The sequence below is a fragment of the Hemibagrus wyckioides genome, linkage group LG03 (genome assembly GCF_019097595.1).
Source record: "Hemibagrus wyckioides isolate EC202008001 linkage group LG03, SWU_Hwy_1.0, whole genome shotgun sequence".
Taxonomy (NCBI): domain Eukaryota; kingdom Metazoa; phylum Chordata; class Actinopteri; order Siluriformes; family Bagridae; genus Hemibagrus; species Hemibagrus wyckioides.
The window spans coordinates 6072646-6096356 of record NC_080712.1 but is presented as its reverse complement, the minus strand read 5'-3'; the positions used below and the strand labels follow the sequence as shown (position 1 = coordinate 6096356).

Here is a 23711-nt window from a genome sequence, read left to right as displayed (position 1 = left end):
GTGTTGAGGAATGGTGAGGTGTGTAGAGGTATGGTGAGGTGTGTAGAGGAATGGTGAGGTGTGTTGAGGTTTGTAGAGGTATGGTGAGGTGTGTAGAGGAATGGTGAGGTGTGTAGAGGTATGGTGAGGTGTGTAGAGGTGTGTAGAGGTATGGTGAGGTGTGTAGAGGTTTGTATGGTGAGGTGTGTAGAGGTGTGTAGAGGTATGGTGAGGTGTGTAGAGGTTTGTATGGTGAGGTGTGTAGAGGAATGGTGAGGTGTGTAGAGGTGTGTAGAGGTATGGTGAGGTGTGTAGAGGTTTGTATGGTGAGGTGTGTAGAGGTTTGTATGGTGAGGTATGTAGAGGTATGGTGAGGTGTGTAGAGGTATGGTGAGGTGTGTAGAGGTATGGTGAGGTGTGTAGAGGTTTGTAGAGGTATGGTGAGGTGTGTAGAGGTATGGTGAGGTGTGTAGTGGTGTGTAGAGGTATGGTGAGGTGTGTAGAGGTTTGTATGGTGAGGTGTGTAGAGGAATGGTGAGGTGTGTAGAGGTATGGTGAGGTGTGTTGAGGTTTGTAGAGGTATGGTGAGGTGTGTAGAGGTTTGTATGGTGAGGTGTGTAGAGGAATGGTGAGGTGTGTAGAGGTATGGTGAGGTGTGTTGAGGTTTGTAGAGGTATGGTGAGGTGTGTAGAGGTATGGTGAGGTGTGTAGAGGTGTGTAGAGGTATGGTGAGGTGTGTAGAGGTTTGTATGGTGAGGTGTGTAGAGGAATGGTGAGGTGTGTAGAGGTGTGTAGAGGTATGGTGAGGTGTGGTGAGGTGTGTAGAGGAATGGTGAGGTGTGTAGAGGTTTGTATGGTGAGGTGTGTAGAGGAATGGTGAGGTGTGTTGAGGTTTGTAGAGGTATGGTGAGGTGTGTAGAGGTTTGTATGGTGAGGTGTGTAGAGGAATGGTGAGGTGTGTTGAGGTTTGTAGAGGTATGGTGAGGTGTGTAGAGGTTTGTATGGTGAGGTGTGTAGAGGAATGGTGAGGTGTGTTGAGGTTTGTAGAGGTATGGTGAGGTGTGTAGTGGTGTTTAGAGTTTGAGGCACAGGTCAGAGTGGAACAGGAGGTTCTACCCATAACTGTCATGAGATATTTAAAGTGTCAAGTATAAATAAAGATAAATATTATTTAGACAATCATTTCTGCACCACATTCATATAAACAGATGGTCTTTTTTGATAGTTGTATGTAAGAAGAATCTGTAGAAATCCAATGCTTTGTGTAAGGTCATAAAATTCTAATCATATAGGATAATTTTCTCAGGAATTTATCGACACATCTGAGAGAAATGTTAACATTTGTACAACAAAAGTGTGTGTGTGTGAGAGAGAGAGAGAGAGAGACAAAGAGAGAGAGAGAGAGAGAGAGAGAGAGAGTGCTAACCTATACATCCCTAACCCTAACTTCAACTCTTGTAAGTTTTATGCTCATATCATACTGGAGTAAAATACTTAACTGCTACATGACTGCTAGCTTATTATTGACTAGCTCAACGTCCATATATCCCGGTTACCTAGCAACAGTGTTCTCACGCTGTTATCACCATGAAGTGTTTCGTGTTTGCACGTTTTTCCATAGCACCAGAAAAGTCCATCGTACATCATAAGGAGGGTATTGACACTCACATGAGGAGAGAAATGCTTAATGATATTTAATGATATTTATATTTATGTGCTTTTAATTGTCTTCGGTTGTTTTTCCTCATATGATGCTCCAGCAAGTCTCTGTGACAAAGGTCCATTTTTAGAGCAGCTGCATGTGCCGTAGTGCCAAGCTGTGCCTAGCCTTACACACACACACACACACACACACAAAGTAAACTTTCATCAGTTTCTTCAGCTGTGTCAATTAAATCCGTAGCTTTTCAGACCATCGACCAATTTAGACTCTGCTTCCTGATTGTTTTTCTAGGGGAAAACGCTTATTCATTCATCCATTGATTTAGTCATCCCTTCTTACGGTTTCCATTTACCATCAGAGTCTGGATTTGAGTAGGCCTTAGGGAAAGGGAGGGCTCGATTTAGCACTGTTCCCCTGGAATGTCGGTGAAAATACTCGGGACGTCGGCCAACACCGCAAGAGTGAGAGAAGAGAGAAGTGACCTCGGCGTGCTCTGCATTCCACCCGGACACGTGAACTGTATGAGAGGCTCGCTATACCAAGAGTCTTTCAAAGAAATGCATAAAGATAGCTCTCGCGATAATCAAGGATGTGTGTGTGTGAGATAACACAGCCGTTAAAACTTTCGATTGCAGCTTTTGGAGCTGTTTAGTGCATTCCAAAGATTGTGGCAGGCTATAAAAAGGCTCTTTCATCTGCAGCGCAAGTCTTCCTGGAGAAACCTGATTAGTGGAAAAGAGCTCATGTGTAAGAAGACTGATCTGGGAGCAAATGCTGGGTTTTTAATTAATTCAATTGTGTTATATACAGGAAAAAAGCGCTCCTTGTCATTATTTAATGCATGCAGCTGTAATGTACAACAATACACCGACCAGGCAACCTGCCTAATATTGTGTTGTTCCCCCTACCCCCTGTTGTTTGCTGCCAAAACCTTTCTATCAGAACCAGCATTAACTTCTTCAGCAGTTTGAGCAACAGTAGCTCATCTGTATGATCAGATCACACAGGCCAGCCTTCGCTCCCCACGTGCATCAATGAGCCTTGGCCGCCCATGACCCTGTCACCGGTTCACCACTGTTCCTTCCTTGGACCACTTTTGATAGATACTGACCACTGCAGACTGGGAACACCCCACAAGAGTTGCAGTTTTGGAGATGCTCTGATCCAGTGGTCTAGCCATCACAATTTGGCCCTTCATCAAACTCGCTCAAATCCTTATGCTTGTCCATTTTTCCTCCTTCTTACACATCAACTTTGAGGACAAAATGTTGACTTGCTGCCTAATATATCCCACCCACTAACAGGTACCATGATGAGGAGATCATCAGTGTTATTCACTTCACCTCTCAGTGCTCAGAATGTTATGCCTGATCTGTGTATAATAGCAATAGAGTGTTTGTGTTCGTATCATGCATTATATGGCCATTAAAAACTTGAGGGTTGCGTGCAGAAGGGCATCCAGTGTAAAACCTGTGCCAAATCGAAACATGTGGACCGAGTGATCCGCTGTGGTTAACCCAGATAGGGAGCAGCCAAAAATACAACAACAATATATAAGAAATAAAACACGCTTTTACAGGAAACTAATCAACAACAGAGTGGTGTGATGAAGCAGAGTTACTACCCTAAAGATGATTATTTTCCTTTCCTTCTACACCACAACAATTTGCCATTGATTTAATTATTTTATGTTAAAGAATGGCACATCATAGATTTAACTGTTTCCATGTACATAAACTGCTGTGCAGCAAGTTAGCTACTGTTACAGCAGCTATACTCCACCAGGCCCCAAGCCTGGACGAGAAAGAAGGAGGGATGGCCGATAGCGAAGCACCACCCCTTCCCTTAAAACTGTCTTTTGCTGCCAGAAATAGTTCATCCCTGAGAGATGATGGAGCTCTAAGAGAAGAACACATGATGCTTGGTATGTAAAGTCATTTTAGGGAACATCATCTCTAGCAGGACCACTACCATCAGAACATGGAACCTCAGAACCATGTAGGAGGAGAGAAAAACACTGAGTTGTTGCTGAAATGCTATTTTAGGAATCAATGAGAACTGGTTCCTTTTAAGAAGAGGCTTTTAAAAGGTTAAGTGGTTAAGGCTCTAGGTTGTTGATGGGAAGATCAGGGTTCAAGCCCCAGCACTGCCAAGCTGCCACTGTTGGACCCTTGAGTAAGGCTCCCAACACCCTCCCCCCAGCCCAAGGGTTCCTGCATCATGGCTGACCCTGTGCTCTGACCCCAACCCTCCAAGGATGGGATATGTGAAGAAATATTTTTACTGTGCAGTAATGTACAAATAAAGGGTACTTAACTTAAGGAGAACTGCTTCAGTTCTTGGGCCATGATGAAGTAGATGCAGCTCACATAAGCCAAAGATCATCAGGGAACCCAGGACGTGACATTACTGTCATGATGGGAGATTTCAATGCCAAGATTAGCTGCAGCAACAGAGGCCATGAGGAGATCATTCTGCTGCAAGGCCTGGGAGAGATGAACAACAATGTTGAGAGAAGTGCAGACCTGTGTGCCACGAGCAAACTATCACTGTAGGTTATAACAGATATAATTAGTTGTTCTAATCACCATGCTCTCTTGTCAAGTAAAGTATAAAAGGTTCTTTGGTTGATCTTGTAAGGAAAACATTTTAAAGTTTTAATGTAGAAGATTCTAGGTGACCATTTTAGGGAGCTAAGAGTCAGTAGTCAACTGATCTGTTACTTCCTGGAAAAGATAATCAATAATCAACAGCATGTCGGCAAAGTTTTTTATCTCCCTATAATGCCAGATTGTTCTTTTTTATCCATTTTAATGTTGTAGAGCATCTACAAAACAAGTTCCATCACCATATCAAAAATGTTTTTCTATGGTACATGTGCTATGCTAGTACCTGTGAATGAGCTGTTACTATAGCAATGAATGAGTGCATTAAAAAAACAAAGTAGAAAAGTCGATACTTTTATAAATATTGTACAACCTCTAACCCCTCCTCTCCCCCCACCCTCGACAGGTGAGAGCTATGTCTGCGCCTCCAACGAACCCTTCCGCAAAGTGGATTATAAGAAGAACGTGAACCCCAACTGGTCTGTGAACGTCAGGGCCGGCACGTCACGCTCTCTCTCCTCTTTACCCATACTAAAGAACGAGCTGAGGGAGCGAGAAAACAAGGACTTCATCCGCCCCAAGTTGGTGACGGTGATCCGGAGCGGGGTGAAGCCACGCAAGGCCGTGCGCATCCTCCTGAACAAGAAGACGGCACACTCATTCGAGCAAGTGCTCACGGACATCAGCGATGCCATCAAGCTGGACTCAGGAGTGGTCAAGAGACTCTACACACTGGAGGGGAGGCAGGTAGGGGGGAAATTAGGCATCATTTAGCTGTCGTTAATCAATAGTGGGGGGATGTGGTAGCTCAGTGGGTGAGGCATTGGACTGGAAGGTTGTAAGTTCAAATCCCGGGTCCACCAAGTTGCCATTGCTGGCCCCCTGAGCAAGGCCCTTAACCATCAGTTGTATAAAATTAGAAGGGTAAGGGCATCTGCCAAATGGCATTAATGTAAATGTAAATAGTGGGTAAAAGTACTGCAGAAGGAATGCTGCTTTCCTCAAACCTTCAGGGTTGGAGGTTTGCCTCCTTCCCTGAGTACAGGGAGTTTGGAGTCTGCTTGTTCTTCCAGGTACTTTGAGTTCTTTTCTCCAGGTACTTCGGTATCCTCCCTCAGTCCAAAAAAATAGATTGTAGACTGATTGGCATCTCTAAATTGTCCATAATGTGTGAATTGGTGTCTGTGATGGATTGGCACCCTGTCCATGGAGTCCCCTGAGTTGTTCCCCGAGTCCCCTGAGATTGAATCCAGGCTCTTTATGACTCATGTGCAGGATAAGTGGTACAGAAAATGGATGGATGGATGGATGGATCGAGAGATGTTATCTGAAATAAATTATAAATGACTTAACCATAACGCTCAAGGGCTAGCACTGGATCTCCAGCAATCCTGTAGTATAAATTATTCACAACAAAAAACAGGGAATCTCTGCATCCCAATTCACTTACTATCCGTCCTAAATAGTACAAGAGATTAGAATTAGTGTGTCCCAAATTGTCGTATGTTGAAACGAGTTTCCCAAAGGTATCCAGATGGTCAGATATTTCCAGAGACTTTAAACTTGTGGATCTGTGGACACTTTTTTAGCTCAAACCGCCCACAACTCCTTGTGCGATGGAGGAGAAGTTAAGTGAGGGTTTGCTTCACTGGAAGCTTTAGCATTTATTTGTAAAACTGGTTTAAGGTGCTGATTAAAAAGGTTGTGAGTTTGAATCCCAGGTCCACTAAGCTGGGGCCCTGGGCCCCTTTATAATTTGTATAAAAGGAATACTGCTTGCCTTAAACCTTCAGGGTTGGAGATTCGACTCCTTCCCAAAGTACATGGCGTTTGCAGTTAGCTTGTTCTCCCCATGCTTTAAAGGATTCCTCCTTGTACTTCGGTTGCCAGAAATGTAAATATAATCCATTTGGGAGACTCAGCCTCTGATGGTTAAATTGGATATAAAGCTTTTGGGCCACATTTTATTACAAACTGTCACAGTGATTATCTTTATACTCGAATGCGTATGATTATAAACATCAATCAATCTTATTAGAGTCTCTTTATACAGAAATTCACACACACACACACACTCAAGAGCACTCAAGGGAAACAAATGTCTTTTCAATGCTGGCTGGATTTTTATTACATATATAAAATATACTGAGAGAGTTTCAGTGAAAAATCCTGTGCTGTCTGATCACAAGAGGGGGAAGCAGATGCAGTTGCAGGTTTATTAAAGGCAGGCAGACGTCAGGCAGAATCACAGTCACGATTACAGGCATAGGTCAGGAGAAGCACAAACAGGACAAAGTGGACGAAGGAATAAACTGGAAATATGGAAAAAAACAGGAAACTAGCAAAAAAACAGCAGTCACTGGAATGTGAGGCTTGGCAGTAGTCAGATGAGGAAATTGAGCAGATTACAACAAATGTGTGTGTGTGTGTGTGTGTGTGACAGACAAGTCAAGAAATGAGCAGATTACTGCAAGTGAGGGTCACTTTTATGTGTGTGTGTGTGTGTGTGTGTGTGTGTGTGATAGGCAAGGCCATAATTGAACAGATTACTACAATTGAGTGTCGTGTGTGTGTGTGTGTGTGTGTGTGATAGGCAGGTCAAGAATTGAGCAAATTACAATGAGTGAATGTCATTTATATATATGTGTGTGTTATAGGCAAGGCAAGAGGTGTGTTTAATTAGAAGTTTGTGTGTAGCCTGGGCCAGCCATGTTTGTCAGCCATGGTGCATTCTGGGCAGGGTTGACCAGACAAAAAAAAAACCCTCTCCAAACTGCATCAGAAATCAAGCATTTTGGCTGCAACATTCACACAAAAACTCCTGGAGGAACTGACCAGACCATTAGAAAAGAAAATTCTGGAACATGTAAATGATATTAGCCGTGAGGGAGTGTTGAGTTAAGAGGCATGTGATATATTTACATTGAGATCATTCAGCCTTATGCATCAGCAGCTGTTAATGGCCACCTGCTCCCTCTTTCACTCGCTGCTCGCTCGGATGGACGTTATCTCCACACGGGAGGCGTCTAAATAGGATTCTAGTCATGCATGAAAACAAACAGTCATACTCCTTACCAATGATATGTTATGGGCTATTAAATATCTCCCCAGAAGATTGGGTTCAAAGTTTGTCAATGTGTGTGTGTGTGTGTGTGTGTTGGTTTGAACGTCCTAATGCATGCTCACAGCTTGTAAATATTTTAGGAAATGTATATCAGCATCATACTGAAGCGTAAAAGAGAAACTAAGAGCTGCACTGCAGCATCCTGCAGTGAGAAGGGGAGCACACACACACACACACACAGATGGGATTGAACTGACTCACAAAATAACAAGCGAGAACTCAGGCATGACTCAAGAGCTGTCTTTTATTCCCAAATGATTCTTAAAAAAATATCCCTAAATTCTTTTCCTCTTTCCTTCAAGAGCTCCTTCGTTCTGGATGCAAGAAATTAAACACTTAAGGGAGAGTAACCCTAGTTCACGAGGATTTGTGGCTAGTTATAGGAAATATAAACACTGATCTAACAGCCTTCGACCAATCAGATTAGTGCACCGGAACTGCCTGTTGTGTGATTCAGAAATATACTTTAATATAAGGTTTAAACCTTGGGGCTTATTACAAATCAAAGAACTTTTATATGCAATAATTTTAACTTTTTGTGATTTTCAGTGGTTTTTCATAGCTTTATTTGTTGATTAAATTGATTTGGTACCATATAGAAACAGATAAAGCCTTCTGGAGCATTCTGTCCTAGAAAATATAACGATCTTTCAACTTTAGGATCAGTTGTAACCACATTCTTACAGCCACACATCCTGGAGTGTTTTAAACCTTGTTCAAAATTTTAAATTAAAATATAACACAAACATTACATATAGGAGTTATGGCTGTTATTTAAGTTATGTCTCTTTCAGAATGCTACAACAGTCTAAAACATGGCTCTTTGTGTCCTGTATTGCCCACAGTTCTCTTACTGTAAGGAGAACCTTCCCATCGCTACATGACGTTGTTATCTCAGCTAGCTAATTTAGTGAGCTAATGAGACCACCTACATTGTTATCGAGGAGTGCAGACTATGTGTCTGTGATGGATTGGCACCATGTCCATGGGGAGATTATATTCAAGCTCTTTGTGACTCTTTGTAAGATAAATGGTACAGAAAATGGATGGATGGATGGATGGATGGATAGATGGATGGATGAATGGATGGAAGTATTTATGGGTGGATGGATAGATTTATGTATGTATGTATGTATGAATGGATGGATGGATGGATGGATGGAGGAATGGATAGATGTATGTATGGATGGATGGATAGATGTATGTACATATGTATGAATGGATGGATGGATGGATGGATTGAAGTATATATAGGTGGACGGATAGATTTATGTATGTATGTATGTATGTATGTATGTATGGATGGATGGAAGTATTTATGGGTGGATGGATAGATTTATGTATGTATGTATGTATGTATGTATGGATGGATGGATGGATGTATGGATGGAGGAATGGATGTATGAATGGATGGATGTATGTATGTATGGATGGGTGGACAGATGTATGTATGAATGTATGGGTGGATGGATGGATGGATGAATGGATGGATAGATGGATGTATGTATGTATAATGGATGGATGGATGGATGGATGGATAGATACATAGATAGATGTCAGGATGGATGGATAGATGGATGGATGTGTGTATGGAGGAATGTATGTATGTATGGATTGATAGATGTCAGAATGGATGGATAGATGGATGGATGTGTATATGGAGGAATGGATGGATGAATGGATTGATGGATGTAGGAATGGATGGATGGATCTTGAATAAATTATAAATTACTTAACTATAATTGTCAAAGGCCAGCACTGGCCCTCCAGCAATCCTGTAGTATAAATTATTCACTACAAGAAACAGTGAACCTCTGCATCTCAATTCTCTTACTATCCGTCCTAAATAGTACAAGAGATTAGAATTAGGGTGTCCCATATTGAAACGAGTTTCCCAAAGGTATCCAGATGTCTTGCCGTGGCGCAGTTCTTATACTGTGAGGAAAACTTCCTGACCTTCCCATCGCTACATGCCGTCATGATCTCAGCTAGCTATTTCGCTAGCCGATAACACTGTGTACATTGTTATCGAGGAACGCAGACTACAACAAACCCAGATAAGTGATGATTTGCCACCAAATATGGTTGAGTTCGGGCATTTAATGGCAAATTGTTAGCAGTCAAGTAGTTGAATTTTTACCACATTTGGAATCTGGTCCAAAAATAGCCAAAATGTTACCTTCTATATCTAATACTTTTAAGCCAAAAAAAAATTATGATAAAGTACATTCTGGTTCATATCAGGCCTGAGATTTGGCCTCGTTAAGTATGAGCTCTGGTAAAATGAATCTAAATGTCTAAATATGGGTTTCATTTAACAAGGCAGTATTTTCTTTACTATATTATATACTATGTACAATACAGTACTGTACTGAACTTTCTGTTTGATTATACATATTTTTCTTCTTCCTCTTTCTATATTTCTTATTATAATAATTATAGTTAACAAAGTGACTGAACAAAGTCCACGTATGAGCTTCTGCTGACTGACTTGGCTCAGATTCATGCGAGCTTTAAGCAGTAGGAGATTTAGGAATGAAACATATGCCGTTTTTTTGCTGATGTCAGCAGCATTGTGCAGAGTTTCTAAGCTCCAGCCAGCCACAAGAAGCGCTTCCGACTCACGCATGCCGACTCAACCTGCCGGAATTATGCAAAAAATAAAATAAAATCACCCGGAAGAAGAGGAAAGCGGTTCAATGATTATGATAATAGGCTGAGACTGAGTAGGAGTCGAGGCGAGGCGAGCGCTCAAGCTCATGGCTATGCTTTGATTTCCATTTCAGAGACTAAAATCTGCATGTTTGTGCTGTGGGATTGTAAGTTTCAGCAAAATTTCAAGGTCCAGAAACAAAGTAAGCAGTTTTTGAAAAAATAATACAATATAAAGTAAGCATTTTTGCATTTAAAATAAACTAAACTGATGTGCTGTAATAGGAGGATGAATATGGAGCTTATGCTGCAGTTATGAGCAGAACAGTGATGATTGTACAGATCTCACAGGCAGGAGTCATATAGCAGGAAAGCCGTCGTGACACTAACACAAGTGACTCATAGCCTATAAAAAGGTTAAAAATGCTTCTTGAGAAACAACCACAGTGGGCAGTGAGGTTTATAAATGTGTATCAGTTGAACCTATGAATATCTCCTACAACATCTTTCAGTCTCAACGAAGTAGGTGTGGCCTATTTGTATGTCAGACTCAGTAAAGGAGGTGTGGCCTATTTGTGTGTCAGTCTCAGTGAAGGAGGTGTGGCCTATTTGTTTGTCAGACTCAGTAAAGGAGGTGTGGCCTATTTAAATATCAGTCTCAGTAAAGGAGGTGTGGCCTATTTGTATGTCAGTCTCAGTAAAGGTGGTGTGGCCTCTGAATCTCTTAGTCTCAGTGAAGGAGGTGTGGTCTCTGTGTCTGTCAGTCTCAGTGAAGGAGGTGTGGCCTATTTGTGTCTCAGTCTCAGTGAAGGAGTCGAGGTCTCTGTGTCTATGATTTTCTGTGAAGGAGGTGTAGCCTATTTGTGTGTCAGTCTCAGTGAAGGAGGTGTGGCCTATTTTTGTGTCAGTCTCAGTGAAGGAGGTGTGGCCTATTTGTGTATCAGTCTCAGTGTAGGAGGTGTGGCCTATTTGTGTATCAGTCTCAGTGAAGGAGGTGTTGCCTCGGAGTCTGTCAGTCTCAGTAAAGTAGGTCTGGCCTCTATATGTGTCAGTCTCAGTGAAGGAGATGTTGCCTTGGAGTCTGTCAGTCTCAGTAAAGTAGGTGTGGCCTCAGTGTCTGTCAGTCTCAGTGAAAGACGTGTGGCCTTTGTGTTTGTTGGTCTCAGTGAAGGAGGTGTGGCCTCTGAGTCTGTCAGTCTCAGTGAAGTAGGTGTGGCCTTTGAGTCTGTCAGTGTCAATGAAGGAGGTTTGGCCTCAGTGTCTGTCTCACAGTGAAGGAGGTGTGGCCTATTTGTGTGTCAGTCACAGTGAAGTAGGTGTGGCCTCTGTCTGTGTCAGTCTCAGTGAAGAAGTTGTGGACTCAGTGTCTGTCAGTCTTAGTGAAGGAGGTTTGGCCTCTGTGTGCATCAGTTTCAATGAAGTGTGTTTGTCAGTCTCAGTAAAGGACATGTGGCCTCTGTGTCTATCAGACACTTACGGTTGTTTATTTTGCTAGGATCACTGACTGGATCTCTAGCTAACTCAGATCACCTGTTCTCATTCAAATAGTGTGTATTTTTAGCCTTCCATATCCACTACACTGGAATTCCAGTCAGTTACTTGTAGTTGGACATCTGTCTCTCCACCTGCTACTCCACAGCTAAGAGTTGACCATGTGGCTCTCTTCTTAATCAGGGTGACTTTTATGCTGCATTTGATGTGGACATTGTCGCAAAACAGCTTTACAAGAATATATAAAGTGATTAATGATATTTTAATTTTTATCCCTAATGAGCAAACCAGAGGTGACACTGGCAAGGAAAAACTCCTTGAGATTATATTCATATATATGGGTCAATGTGCCATGGGTGTTTGGGTGACTTGGGAATGTCAGACATTCCTGCACTTGGATCAGTGTGTAGTTCGAGGCAGTTCTGCTTGTCACACACAATTACAGCAGACGCTTCCTCACTTCCTCACGGGTGGGAGCATGCTCCGAGGCGACGTCTCCTAAAACTAGGGCACTAAAACACCCGCAGCGCAAAGGGATGTCTGCTGTTCAGTTTCTTTTAGCTAAAGGCACTGTTTCTCTTTTGCTGGCACATGATACAGTATGGATAAAATTATAAAACATTTACATTATCCTCAGACATCAGCCAAATTGCCCTAAACTGTCTAATGCAAGCCATGTGTAACAACCCACCTACTGACAGTTACTGTATTTAGCATGCTAGGATGCTAACAGAAAGGCTAGTAAATTGCCATCTGCTTCTGATCATTCTGAGGCCAGGTTTTAGCAGGAGGAGGAGGCGGGGAAGAGACCTCAGCTGGAGTCCCTGCCGAGACTCCGTCCAGCTCTGTGGTAATTAGATCTAAAGTCTGCGAGGGCGGATTTCAACTGCAGCTGGCAGGTGGAAGGCGCAGAGGCTAACACAGTTCTGCTAATACAACACATTCTCAGTCCAATGGCACACTAGATTAGAGCCAAGCGCTAATATAATAGCTAAATGTTTTTCTTCTAATGGTTCAGTTTTATATCTCAAAGCTGTGAGAAATGTTCTAGAGGGTTAGGATTCTTGGAATATGAATCTCACTGGAATTTTTATGGTGTCAAAAGGCTTCTTGTGCTTGTCTGGAAAGTCTGAATGTAAAGATACTTGTTTCTAGATCTTTGACTTTTACACTATTTAATATTTATATTTCTTTTTTCAATTAATTCCTAAAACACAATGGTTTTAAATGCATTATAGTAGTGACCTCGAGATACTCTTGGTAAAAAAAAAGGGAAACTTAGTTTCAGGGTTGGATATTAATGACAAAAATATCATGTTCGGTTAACAGAATTAAAATATATTAATGAAAAGCATTTTCATTTTACAATTTTAGATTGAGAACCATTTTTTATATTTTGTTTTCATTTTATCTTTTTATTTATTATTTTATTTATTTATTTATTTATTTATCATTTTTAAATTTTTTAATCAAATTAGCTTTAGGCTGTTCCCATCTGGCTCTTGGTTATTGGTCAGAGGGTCAGGGGTTCAAGGCCATGCTGGCAATGTTGGGGCCCGTAAAAAAAGGTCTTTGACCTTAAAATATCAGCACAGTTGTGATCAGTTAACACTACAGAATCACAGCTTTGTTATGTATATATATATATATATATATATATATATATATATATATATATATATATATATATATACTGTGAAAATCTGGAATCTGATTGGTTCAAACAATGTTGGATATTTTTTCCTTAGCAGCAGCTCAGCTTTTATTACTGCTCTTGCTGATGTCATAGTTTCTATAGTAACAACTCAGACTTATGGTAGATGCTAAGAGCAATAAACAGTATAAAAGGGTATTTAATACAAACAGACATTTATGGAAGGAGTCTCCAGTGTCCGTACAGAGGACATTGTGTTTTCTGGTTCTCGTTATGGTTTCTATAACGTAAGCGCTAACTGGAGCAACATTCAGTGTAACAGCTAAAAATTAATCCATGCTGAATCACTTTTATCAACCTTCTATTGATTACTTACCTAAAACTGCACACCGCAAACGTGGTTTATTTCTTACATACTGTACATATTTACAAGAAACCTGAACAAATATGGTTACAAATCTGGAAGGTTCCATGATGTCAGCTCTAATGTTCATCCGTTAAATATTTTCACAATTATGGAATGTTAAATGACAGACATGTACCTTATTAGTGTCTCTAGATGTCTTTGCCAGTCGTTCAGTGATGAATTGCGTTCTGTTCTGCATTACCCCTGCTCTCAGCTGGCCTTCTTGTGATTAGCGGCTAATGGCTGCTGTTGACATGCTAATAGAGTCTGTAATGATTTTAGAGGAGTGGATGAGGACACCGGGTTGGTCTCTAGGGGAGTGACAGCAGGGACGATTGGGACAGAAGCTCGTAAACATTTTAGAGCAGCAAGAAGATTTGAACAGCAGGGAGAGGGCTGGAGATGGGGTTTTGATCCGTGAGACTGGGTTTATTGTTTATAGTCACACACTGAGTGTCTCAGGGTGGGTGTAAATGTTTGTATTTGTAAAGTGCTAAAAAAATATCAAGTAAAGAAATTTGCTAAAACAATTTTTGAGAAAGATCCAAAAGATAAATAAAATCCAACTTAAGCTCCAAAATCCTCACTGTCTATACTCACTACCTAACAGCATCTAATCAGAATCCCAAAAAAGTGCTTAATAGGACTTTTCAACAACGACATCATCATATGTAGTACCTTTTAAAATATGATTGCAAAAATGTCAGTGTCTGATGAACTCCCAGAACTTTCCAGAACACTCCACAGCATACAAATAGACTCACTATGTACTTCTCAATGGTGTAGTGATTAAAACGTCTTCCTCGCACCTCTGGGGTCAGGGATTTGATTCCCGCCTCTGTCCCGTGAGTGTGTGTATGAAATTTGTATGTTTTCCCCATGCTTTAAGGGCTTCCTCCAAGTACTCTGGTTTTCTCCCCCAAAAGACATGTGTGAAAAGTTGATTGGCGTTTCCTGGGATGGCCTCCAGGTTCCCTGTGTGACCTTGTGTAGAACAAATTCAAATTGTTATATTGTATCAATTTGTTATTGTTGTATTACTTAAAATTAAAAAATTCAAAATTAAAAGCTTTTTTATTTTATTTCACAAATTTAGGTTAACATTGAGTGTGATAAAAATAAAATGAAAAGAAAACAATAAAATTAGAAAAAATTATAGTTAAAATAGGATCTGGAATCTAGAATAACATAAAATAAGTATTGTTTAAATAAAACATGAATGGAAACTATATGCATATATATTTTCTCTGATCAACCACATTCTCTTTTTTTTTCATTTACAAAACAAAGTTTATTTGAGAAATATGAGATTTAAAAACTTTTTTTTTTCATTTTTTTGGTCCTTTTTATATATAAATATTATGAAATTCGAAACAGTATTTACTTTCCATTTATGATGACATCACTTCCAAACATGCTTACAGTTTATTATGAAATAGAAACTAAAAGGAAGTTGTCAGACTGGTCAAAAAGGTCATAATGTAGAAATCTGAACAAAAATAAATAATTAAAATTAAATGCATAAAAGATCAAGATAGTGTTGTGTTGCTGATTTCTTTCATCCGTGATATGAAACACTGTCTGACAAACACATGGTACGGAAATGCAGAGACGAAAAGTGAGTGAGACGTGTGTGTGTGTGTGTGTGTGTGTGTGTGCCGACTGACGGCTAACCCCCGCAGCTGATTAGCATCATAAAAGCCATGGAGCTCTAATACATCTGGGTTGTGCTGCTGCTACACAAAACAAAAGCTGTGTGTTGACCTGATGTCATGTTGTTAATCCCACACACACATGCATGCACACACACACACACACACACACAAACATTTCACTTTCATCAGCTTTGTATTCGAGTGTACCTTGATATGACAGATTTTGTGTGTGTGTGTGTGTATGTGTATGTGTGTGTGTGTGTGCATAAATTCTTATCAAGTGAGGAGACCTTGACTTAAAAGTAATGGATTAAACATAGCTCTGGTCCAGCAATCTGACTGGCTGAGCGATCTGAGTTCTATATAGGAAAGGAAAAAAAATTAAGATCAAGAGGTAATTTTATCTCAACTTTAATCTTGCCAGTGATGTGTAAAAAAATTTTAGGTGACTTGGGCACCACAGAAAAGTTCCCATTCCTTATATAGGTTCTTATCCTGTGTGTGAGTGGAAGTATAAAGGAAATGTATGATTAAGGTTAAATTTAGGTTAAAACATGCGAGAGGAAAGGAAGGAAGGAAGGAAGGATGTTAGTGTGGAAGGATGGATGGATGGATGGATGAAAAAGAAAGAAAGAAAGAAAGAAAGAAAGAAAGAAAGAAAGAAAGAAAGAAAGAAAGAAAGAAAGAAAGAAAGAAAGAAAGAAAGATGTTGGTGTTGCATGTGTCCTTAAAATAGATAGATGGATGGATGGATGGATGGATGGATGGATAGAAAGAAAGAAAGAGTAGATAAATGTATATTTATTCTCATTTGGAAGCTTGACTGCAAACTAAAGATATATCAGTCAGGAAATGTTTTTTCTCCTGCATTTTTCCTTTCAAAGTCTGGAGATCAGGACTTAAAACAAATGAGTATGAATGTATTAAATGTATCAGTGCCTGTAATTCTGTATTCTGTAAAATTGCAGTATATTCATCATCACAGTTCTGTCTGTCACTGAAGCACCGTGTTTGGTGCAGCCATTAGAAGGTGCCATTATTTTTGGACAGGCTGATGATGTTAGTGCGGTCTGACAGCACGACTCAGCACTCTGTGAAATCAAAGCTGATGTACTGCTCTCCGTTCCGTCTCCTCCGCTTCCACTTCTGCTCCTATCGGCTTTTCCACAAGCACGACCTCGACGAGTTCACTAAAGCATGCCTCTGATGGCGAGTAATGATTATTTCTCTCTCTCGAAAATGCCACGCTTTGTTTGATCGCAAAAGCTGTGTGTCGCAGTAGCTCTTTTTGTGCTCTAGCTTTTGTCCAGGGAAAGGCGATAAAAAAAAGAATAGAGGTGTGATGTGAAATCTCTCCCAGAATCACGCCAGCAAATGATGAGTCACTGGCAAACGCTAGCTGTGAAACGAAACGACTTTAAACCTCAACAGCCTCAAGAAAAAGAGCCATATCTTTTGCATATAATAGCTTTGTTCCACGTCTTTCTCCTCCAGCAGACCTAAATTAATCTGTTAATTAGCCAGCCTGTGAGTTTACTTCTGAGTTACTGAGTTCACTTGTCTTTAACTCTCACAGAAACTTCTTATGCTGCATTCAAGTCATGTCAGAAAGATCGTATTTACGTCTTGAAGTCTGGATTTACTTCCGAGCTTGGAGTTTCTGAGTTGGTGGCATGTCAGGGTGGACTCGATGGATGTTAGGTCTGTAGTTGACGTTAAATTTGTTGAAATTGAATGTTTACTCGACTCAGAAGTTATACGAGAAATGGGTTATGATATATAATGAGATTTTGAGTTTACAGTGGCTTTAAAAACCGATTAAAAAATAAAACAAACAACAAAAGACCTGTACAGTCTTTAAAAAATTGGTATTTTTTGTGGTTAATAATGAAGATACACCTCTTTTTGAACATGCCTGATGTTGTAATTACGACTTCCCATCTTGTAAAAACAAATCTTTTTTAAAAACAAAGGACTTGAACATGCAGTTAATCTGCCTATTACATTTGTCCTCAGCTTGTTTCAGCTAATTATGGAAATGATGTCCTGAAAAGCTCTTTCTCTTTGAAATGTTGGGCGTGAAAAAGGACTGCACCCTGGATCCACTGCAGAACACCATGCACACTCACTTTCACATCTAGATGCAGTTTATCTTTGTGAATCCACCAACTGGCATGGTTTTAGGGGGTTGTGGGAAACCAGAGAACCTGAAAGAAACCCATGAAGGCTGTAAACCGAGTTCAGGAAGAGATCAAGGACCCTGGAGCTGTGAGCAGGCAATCCTGGTACCTGCCACCATGCAGCATAGCTTATTATACAGCATAAGCAAGTAGTAAGCTGTTCAAAGTTTCCACTTTAAATTGAAACGACATGGAGATGAACGAAGACAAGAATATGAGAAAAGCAAACCCTACTAACACTAAGCTATTGCGATGGTTTGAATCTAGTTCAAATAACAGAATAATAACACAAACACAATAAAACCACCAGAATACAACAGTACAGAAAGTGAGTGGGTGGTGCAAATAGACAAAGACTGAAGATGGCAAGGAATTGCCCTGTAACATTTGCCAGTTGGCTGAAGGACTAGGACACGTGGCTGGGGTGATGATTGTCGGCTCGTAACCAGGTCCATCCATCTCGCTCTGTGGTGCTGTCGTAGGATGTCAGAATGAAGCCAGGGATCTGTGAAAACCAGACGATAGCAGTTCATCATTTCACAAAGAAGGGAAAGTCAAATCTCATCAAGTTTATTTTCAAGGAGCTGAACTTCAGAAAGGTGTAGCTTTTGATCCAAGTTGAGTTAGGTTTGCTTTTGACTCATTTGCCTTTCTTAACTGACCACACCTAAACACCATTTCAGCAGGGGTTGCCCAGTCTGGCAGGATTTATGGGTGTGAGGGTAAGGGTTCCAGGTCTGTCTGGAGAATGTTTTGTGAAGCAACTGCCTTCTAATTTGTTTTGGCTTAGTTTGAAACTCTTTGGCAGTTTCAACCCAAGTACCGAACACATCCAAAACATTAAAAGAATAGCGTAGCTTGGTGGATCAACTGGGGACTGTGTATCTTCACATGCTATGTTTGATACTGAAAATTATGACATCTGTCTTTCCAGCTTGTGATTAAAAATTTGTTTTGGCCTAACTTATGTTCTATCCAGCTAATAAGCATAAATTTGTTGTCTTTGCCAAAAAATTTCAAGGAGTACCCCAGGGGTAGAGAAAGTCAGTTTTCTTTCAAACCAACAGTCCAGTTCTCAAGTCATTAGATTTCAACATTTCTTGTCAGGAACTTAGCTTTAACATGATCACATTAAAACTTAGAATGGAATAGAATGAGGCTTTATTATTGTCACATATACATTACAGAAGAATAAAATTCTTTCATCACATACAGTATCTTTGTAGGTTGGGGTCAGAGTGCAGGGTCAGCCATGATGGAGTAGAGAAGGTTGGGGGCCCAACAGTGGCAGGGGCCAAACAGTGACAGCTTGGCAGTGATGAGGCTTGAACCGTGATCTTCCCCCAAAAAACAAACCAGAGCCTTAACCCTGCCCCCACTTCTTAGGTCTAGGTCTTCTCTTACTTTTAAAGCTCAAAATAACTTTTTAAGCTTGACCATATTCATTACATCTCCCCTCAGTGAACACAGAAGATACCAAAACTTTGGTCAATCAATCATTTTGGTTCACTTCTGTCACTGGCCCTATGGCTAAAGCCTCTCAAATCCCAGCTATCAGAGTTACCAGAGCTATCACAACACCAATTCTTTAGTAGCTACATCAACAATCACCATTTGTTTTGTTTTGGTCTTATCTTGAAATTTTAATAGCACCACCTACAGTACTGGATCACTTGTACTTGTGAAGGTTCTTTCATCTTGGTGCAAGTTTTGCAGATGCTGTGCAACTATGAGCCATGTTTGCCTAATGCTGCGTTTGCTTTAAAATGTGATTCTTGGTTTTAAATCTCACCTTCTCATTCGATTATAAGCTAAGTAGCTTTTATTTGTCACATATACATCACTGAACAGTGAAATTCTTTCTTCGCATATTCCGTTCCATCCTTGGATGGTTGGGGTCAGAGCACAGGGTCAGCTATGATGCAGTGCCCTGGAGCTTGGGGTGGGGGTTGCTCAGGGGGCCCAATGGTGGCAGCTGGGCAGTGCTGGTGCTTGAACCCCGATCTGCTGATCAACAACCCAGAGGCTTAACCACTTGAGCTATAACTGCCCCTTATGCTCTTGGATTATTCTGTTGTGGACCCTGCCATGGATTTTGACAATGCTTCTTCTTTGCATCCTGACAAATTCCACTGAAAATTACAGTCTAAGCCCATATTCATGGCAAAAAAAGGCCTTTCTCTAAAGAAATGCTTGGTCATTCCACGGCTAATAAAGTAAGTCTGAAAGCTCTTATAGACTGCATTGTCATGGTGTTAGCTTGCTACTTAATGGAACTCCTTGCATTATTTGCTAAAGAAGATCCACCTCCGTCAACACTCTCTTGCTCTCTCTCTCTCTCTCCCCCCATCCCTAGGGCTTTCAGCCGAGTCCTCTCAATGACACACTCATTTGTCCTCGCTACATCTACACCTTCCATTATTAATGTCTTTGGAAGCAGTGACGTGAATGAGTTGCTGTATATCTCAGAGTTCCTCAATACCTGATTTCAGTTCTTCTATAGTTTCAGTTTTATAGATGTGAGCTCATTAGGCTGAAAAAAGCAAAGGAGCTTGCTAACAGCACATTATTGCTAATCACACACGCTTGAACTAGCAGCTGATGAGCTCTGTTCGATCTCAGTGCAGTTTTTCTTTAAGTGTCAGGATATTTGACGAGTTAGGGAACAAGCATACCGAACATTGTATGCACTCAATCCAGTACATTTTGGAATTTAAGTGTTATCCTCATGGTTATTCAACACACACACACACAAGAACTCTGCAAATCCTTAATTGACTTTTAACCCATGAGAGGTAGCAGGCAGTGTGCTTCACAAAGCTGCCTCCCTCTGTGAAATTCAGACACAGAGCTGGTTTGTCCTTGTTAAAGGCAAGAGTCCCAGCATGACCTCATCCTTTTCTTAGTTCTGTAGCACGGTGGGAGTGTGACAACCCCTCTTAACCCTCATTATCGTCAGCAGGATGAGACAGAGTCATCTCAAGCTCTTATTAGAGCCGTCAGCACTGTCAACTCGCTGAGACTCCAGCCCTATACTTTATCCAGCTTGGAGGACAGAGGCGCTTGAGATAAACCCTAATTAGGGCCTTAAAAACTCCTAAATAAAAGCCTGAACATTGAGACAATAATGTGATACTGTGGAGTAACACAGTCTTATATTTTAACTCTTACTGGACAGATTGCATCTGAGCGATTAAATGGGTCTGTGCCTATAACACTATAGCCTCAGATTCCTGTTCTTGACTAACAGGACTGGACCAAATTCTGCTATCATCACCTCGAGGTGCACCATGTTGTGCATTTTGAGATGCATTTCTGCTTACAACAAGGGGATATTTGAGTTACCTGTCAGAAGTCTGGCCAAACTGTTCAATTTATTTATCATCATTCATTTTCTCTGGAAAACTCTACAGACAATTTTACTGTTATGGAATTTGGCAGATGACCTTATCCAGGGAGATCTAATTTCATACAACTGAGGGTTAAGTGCCTTGCCCAGTGGTGGTAGCTTGATAGACCTGGGCTTTGAACTCAAAACCCTAGTAGGCCAACGCCTTAACCATTAAGCTACCACATCCCCCACCACAAAAGCCCAGAAGATCAGCAGTTTTTGGAAAAACTCAAACTCAGCCAGTCAGGCACAACAGTCCAAAGCATTGCTATCCCATGTTTCCCCCATTGTGATGTTTGGTGAGAAGAGTAACTGGAGCTCTTAACCATTGTGTGTGATTTTATGCCCTGGCTGCTGCTACATGATTACCCGATTGGATAACTGCATGAATGATGTTATGAATCATCTATAATTTGATATAGTCTTGTAATATTATCCAACACTTGACAGAATAATGCGATCATCATGCAATTCTTCATTCCAATTCAAAAACAGCAAGACAAAATCTGGACAGTACTGATTGAACAAGTTGCCGCAGAGGTTCAGAAGCCAAAGTGTGTGTGTGTGTGTGAATATGCTGACAGGGTCAGTCAGCCACTTAGGCAGAATGGATCGACTCAGTCGGCGTTCGTACAGCTCACACACACCATGTCCTCATAATGACGCTGCCATGCATGCGGATGGTTTCCGGGGACTTTATCCTGAGGCACAGCGGACATGGCTTTCCGCTGAGGGATTTACAGATGGAATGAGCTGCTGAGTCGGTGTTAAGAGGTCCGATAGGGACACAGTTAAATCATGCATGAATCATTAAACAACACATGAAGCAAAAACCGGAGGACAACAACACTGTCACAGCAATAACATTAAAAAGTGCATATAGGTTGGATTACTTAGGAAATTATTATTATTATGACAGCAATTTCTTTCTTTCTTTCTTTCTTTCTTTCTTTCTTTCTTTCTCTTTCCTTCCTTCCTTCCTTCCTTCCTTCTTTCTTTCTTTCTGTTCATTGATTAATACTTTATATATAATATATTATATAATATATACCTAATCTATAGTACTGTAAATACTATAGTAGCAATATTTCTAGTGCAGTTCATGAACCCTTAATTTATTCATGGATCATTTAAATAATAATTTTTTTTTTGGATCGTCTGGTGGTCTCCAGATGGAAAGCGCTCAGTAGCCACACCCCTGCGAGACGTCCAGTACCTCTGGAGTGAGCTTTGGTGTGCTGACAGCTTAAATCTCTCAGCAGTGCTTTCGAGCCTCTCAGTGTGCTTTCAGTCTGTCGCTTCCATATGCTGTTCTCTTCACACACTGCCCAGTGTCCCTTACCCACCAGAGTCTCAGCTCAGAGACCTCATACAGCTCATCACCTGACCTTACAGCTTCATCTCTCACTGAGACATCATATAGCTCATCACCTGACCTTACAGCTTCATCTCTCACTGAGACATCATATAGCTCATCACCTGACCTTACAGCTTCATCTCTCACTGAGACATCATATAGCTCATCACCTGACCTTACAGCTTCATCTCTCACTGAGACATCATACAGCTCATCACCTGACCTTACAGCTTCATCTCTCACTGAGACATCATATAGCTCATCACCTGACCTTACAGCTTCATCTCTTACTGAGACATCATACAGCTTATCACCTGACCTTACAGCTTCATCTCTTACTGAGATATCATACAGCTCATCACCTGACCTTACAGCTTCATCTCTCACTGAGACATCATACAGCTCATCACCTGACCTTACAGCTTCATCTCTCACTGAGACATCATACAGCTCATCACCTGACCTTACAGCTTCATCTCTCACTGAGACATCATACAGCTCATCACCTGACCTTACAGCTTCATCTCTCACTGAGACATCATACAGCTCATCACCTGACCTTACAGCTTCATCTCTCACTGAGACATCATACAGCTCATCACCTGACCTTACAGCTTCATCTCTCACTGAGACATCATACAGCTCATCACCTGACCTTACAGCTTCATCTCTCACTGAGACATCATACAGCTCATCACCTGACCTTACAGCTTCATCTCTCACTGAGACATCATACAGCTCATCACCTGAACTTACAGCTTCATCTCTCACTGAGACATCATACAGCTCATCACCTGACCTTACAGTTTCATCTCTCACTGAGACATCATACAGCTCATCACCTGACCTTACAGCTTCATCTCTCACTGAGACATCATACAGCTCATCACCTGACCTACAGCTTCATCTCTCACTGAGACATCATACAGCTCATCACCTGACCTTACAGCTTCATCTCTCACTGAGACATCATACAGCTCATCACCTGACCTACAGCTTCATCTCTCACTGAGACATCATACAGCTCATCACCTGACCTTACAGCTTAATTTCTCACTGAGACATCATACAGCTTATCACCTGACCTTACAGCTTCATCTCTCACTGAGACATCATACAGCTCATCACCTGACCTACAGCTTCATCTCTCACTGAGACATCATACAGCTCATCACCTGACCTTACAGCTTAATTTCTCACTGAGACATCATACAGCTCATCACCTGACCTTACAGCTTCATTTCTCACTGAGACAACATACAGCTCATCACCTGACCTTACAGCTTCATTTCTCACTGAGACAACATACAGCTCATCACCTGACCTTACAGCTTAATTTCTCAGTGAGATATCATACAGCTCATCACCTGACCTTACAGCTTAATTTCTCACTGAGATATCATACAGCTCATCACCTGACCTTACAGCTTCATCTCTTACTGAGACATCATACAGCTCATCACCTGACCTTACAGCTTCATCTCTTACTGAGACATCATACAGCTCATCACCTGACCTTACAGCTTCATCTCTTACTGAGACATCATACAGCT

General features: G+C 41.0%; 1 protein-coding gene across 5 annotated transcripts in view; it reads left to right on the top strand.

Annotated features, from left to right (window-relative positions):
* Positions 1–23711, top strand: part of dclk2a (doublecortin-like kinase 2a) — a 78874-nt gene that overhangs the window by 12886 nt on the left and 42277 nt on the right. For all 5 annotated transcript variants that reach the window (XR_009204338.1, XM_058386265.1, XM_058386264.1 and 2 more), the window contains exon 2: positions 4655–4995. Coding sequence is in view for 4 of the 5 variants with exons in the window: in XM_058386265.1 (XP_058242248.1) it covers positions 4655–4995 (341 nt within the window). In the remaining variant the exon portion in view is untranslated. The remainder of the gene's footprint in view (positions 1–4654; positions 4996–23711) is intronic.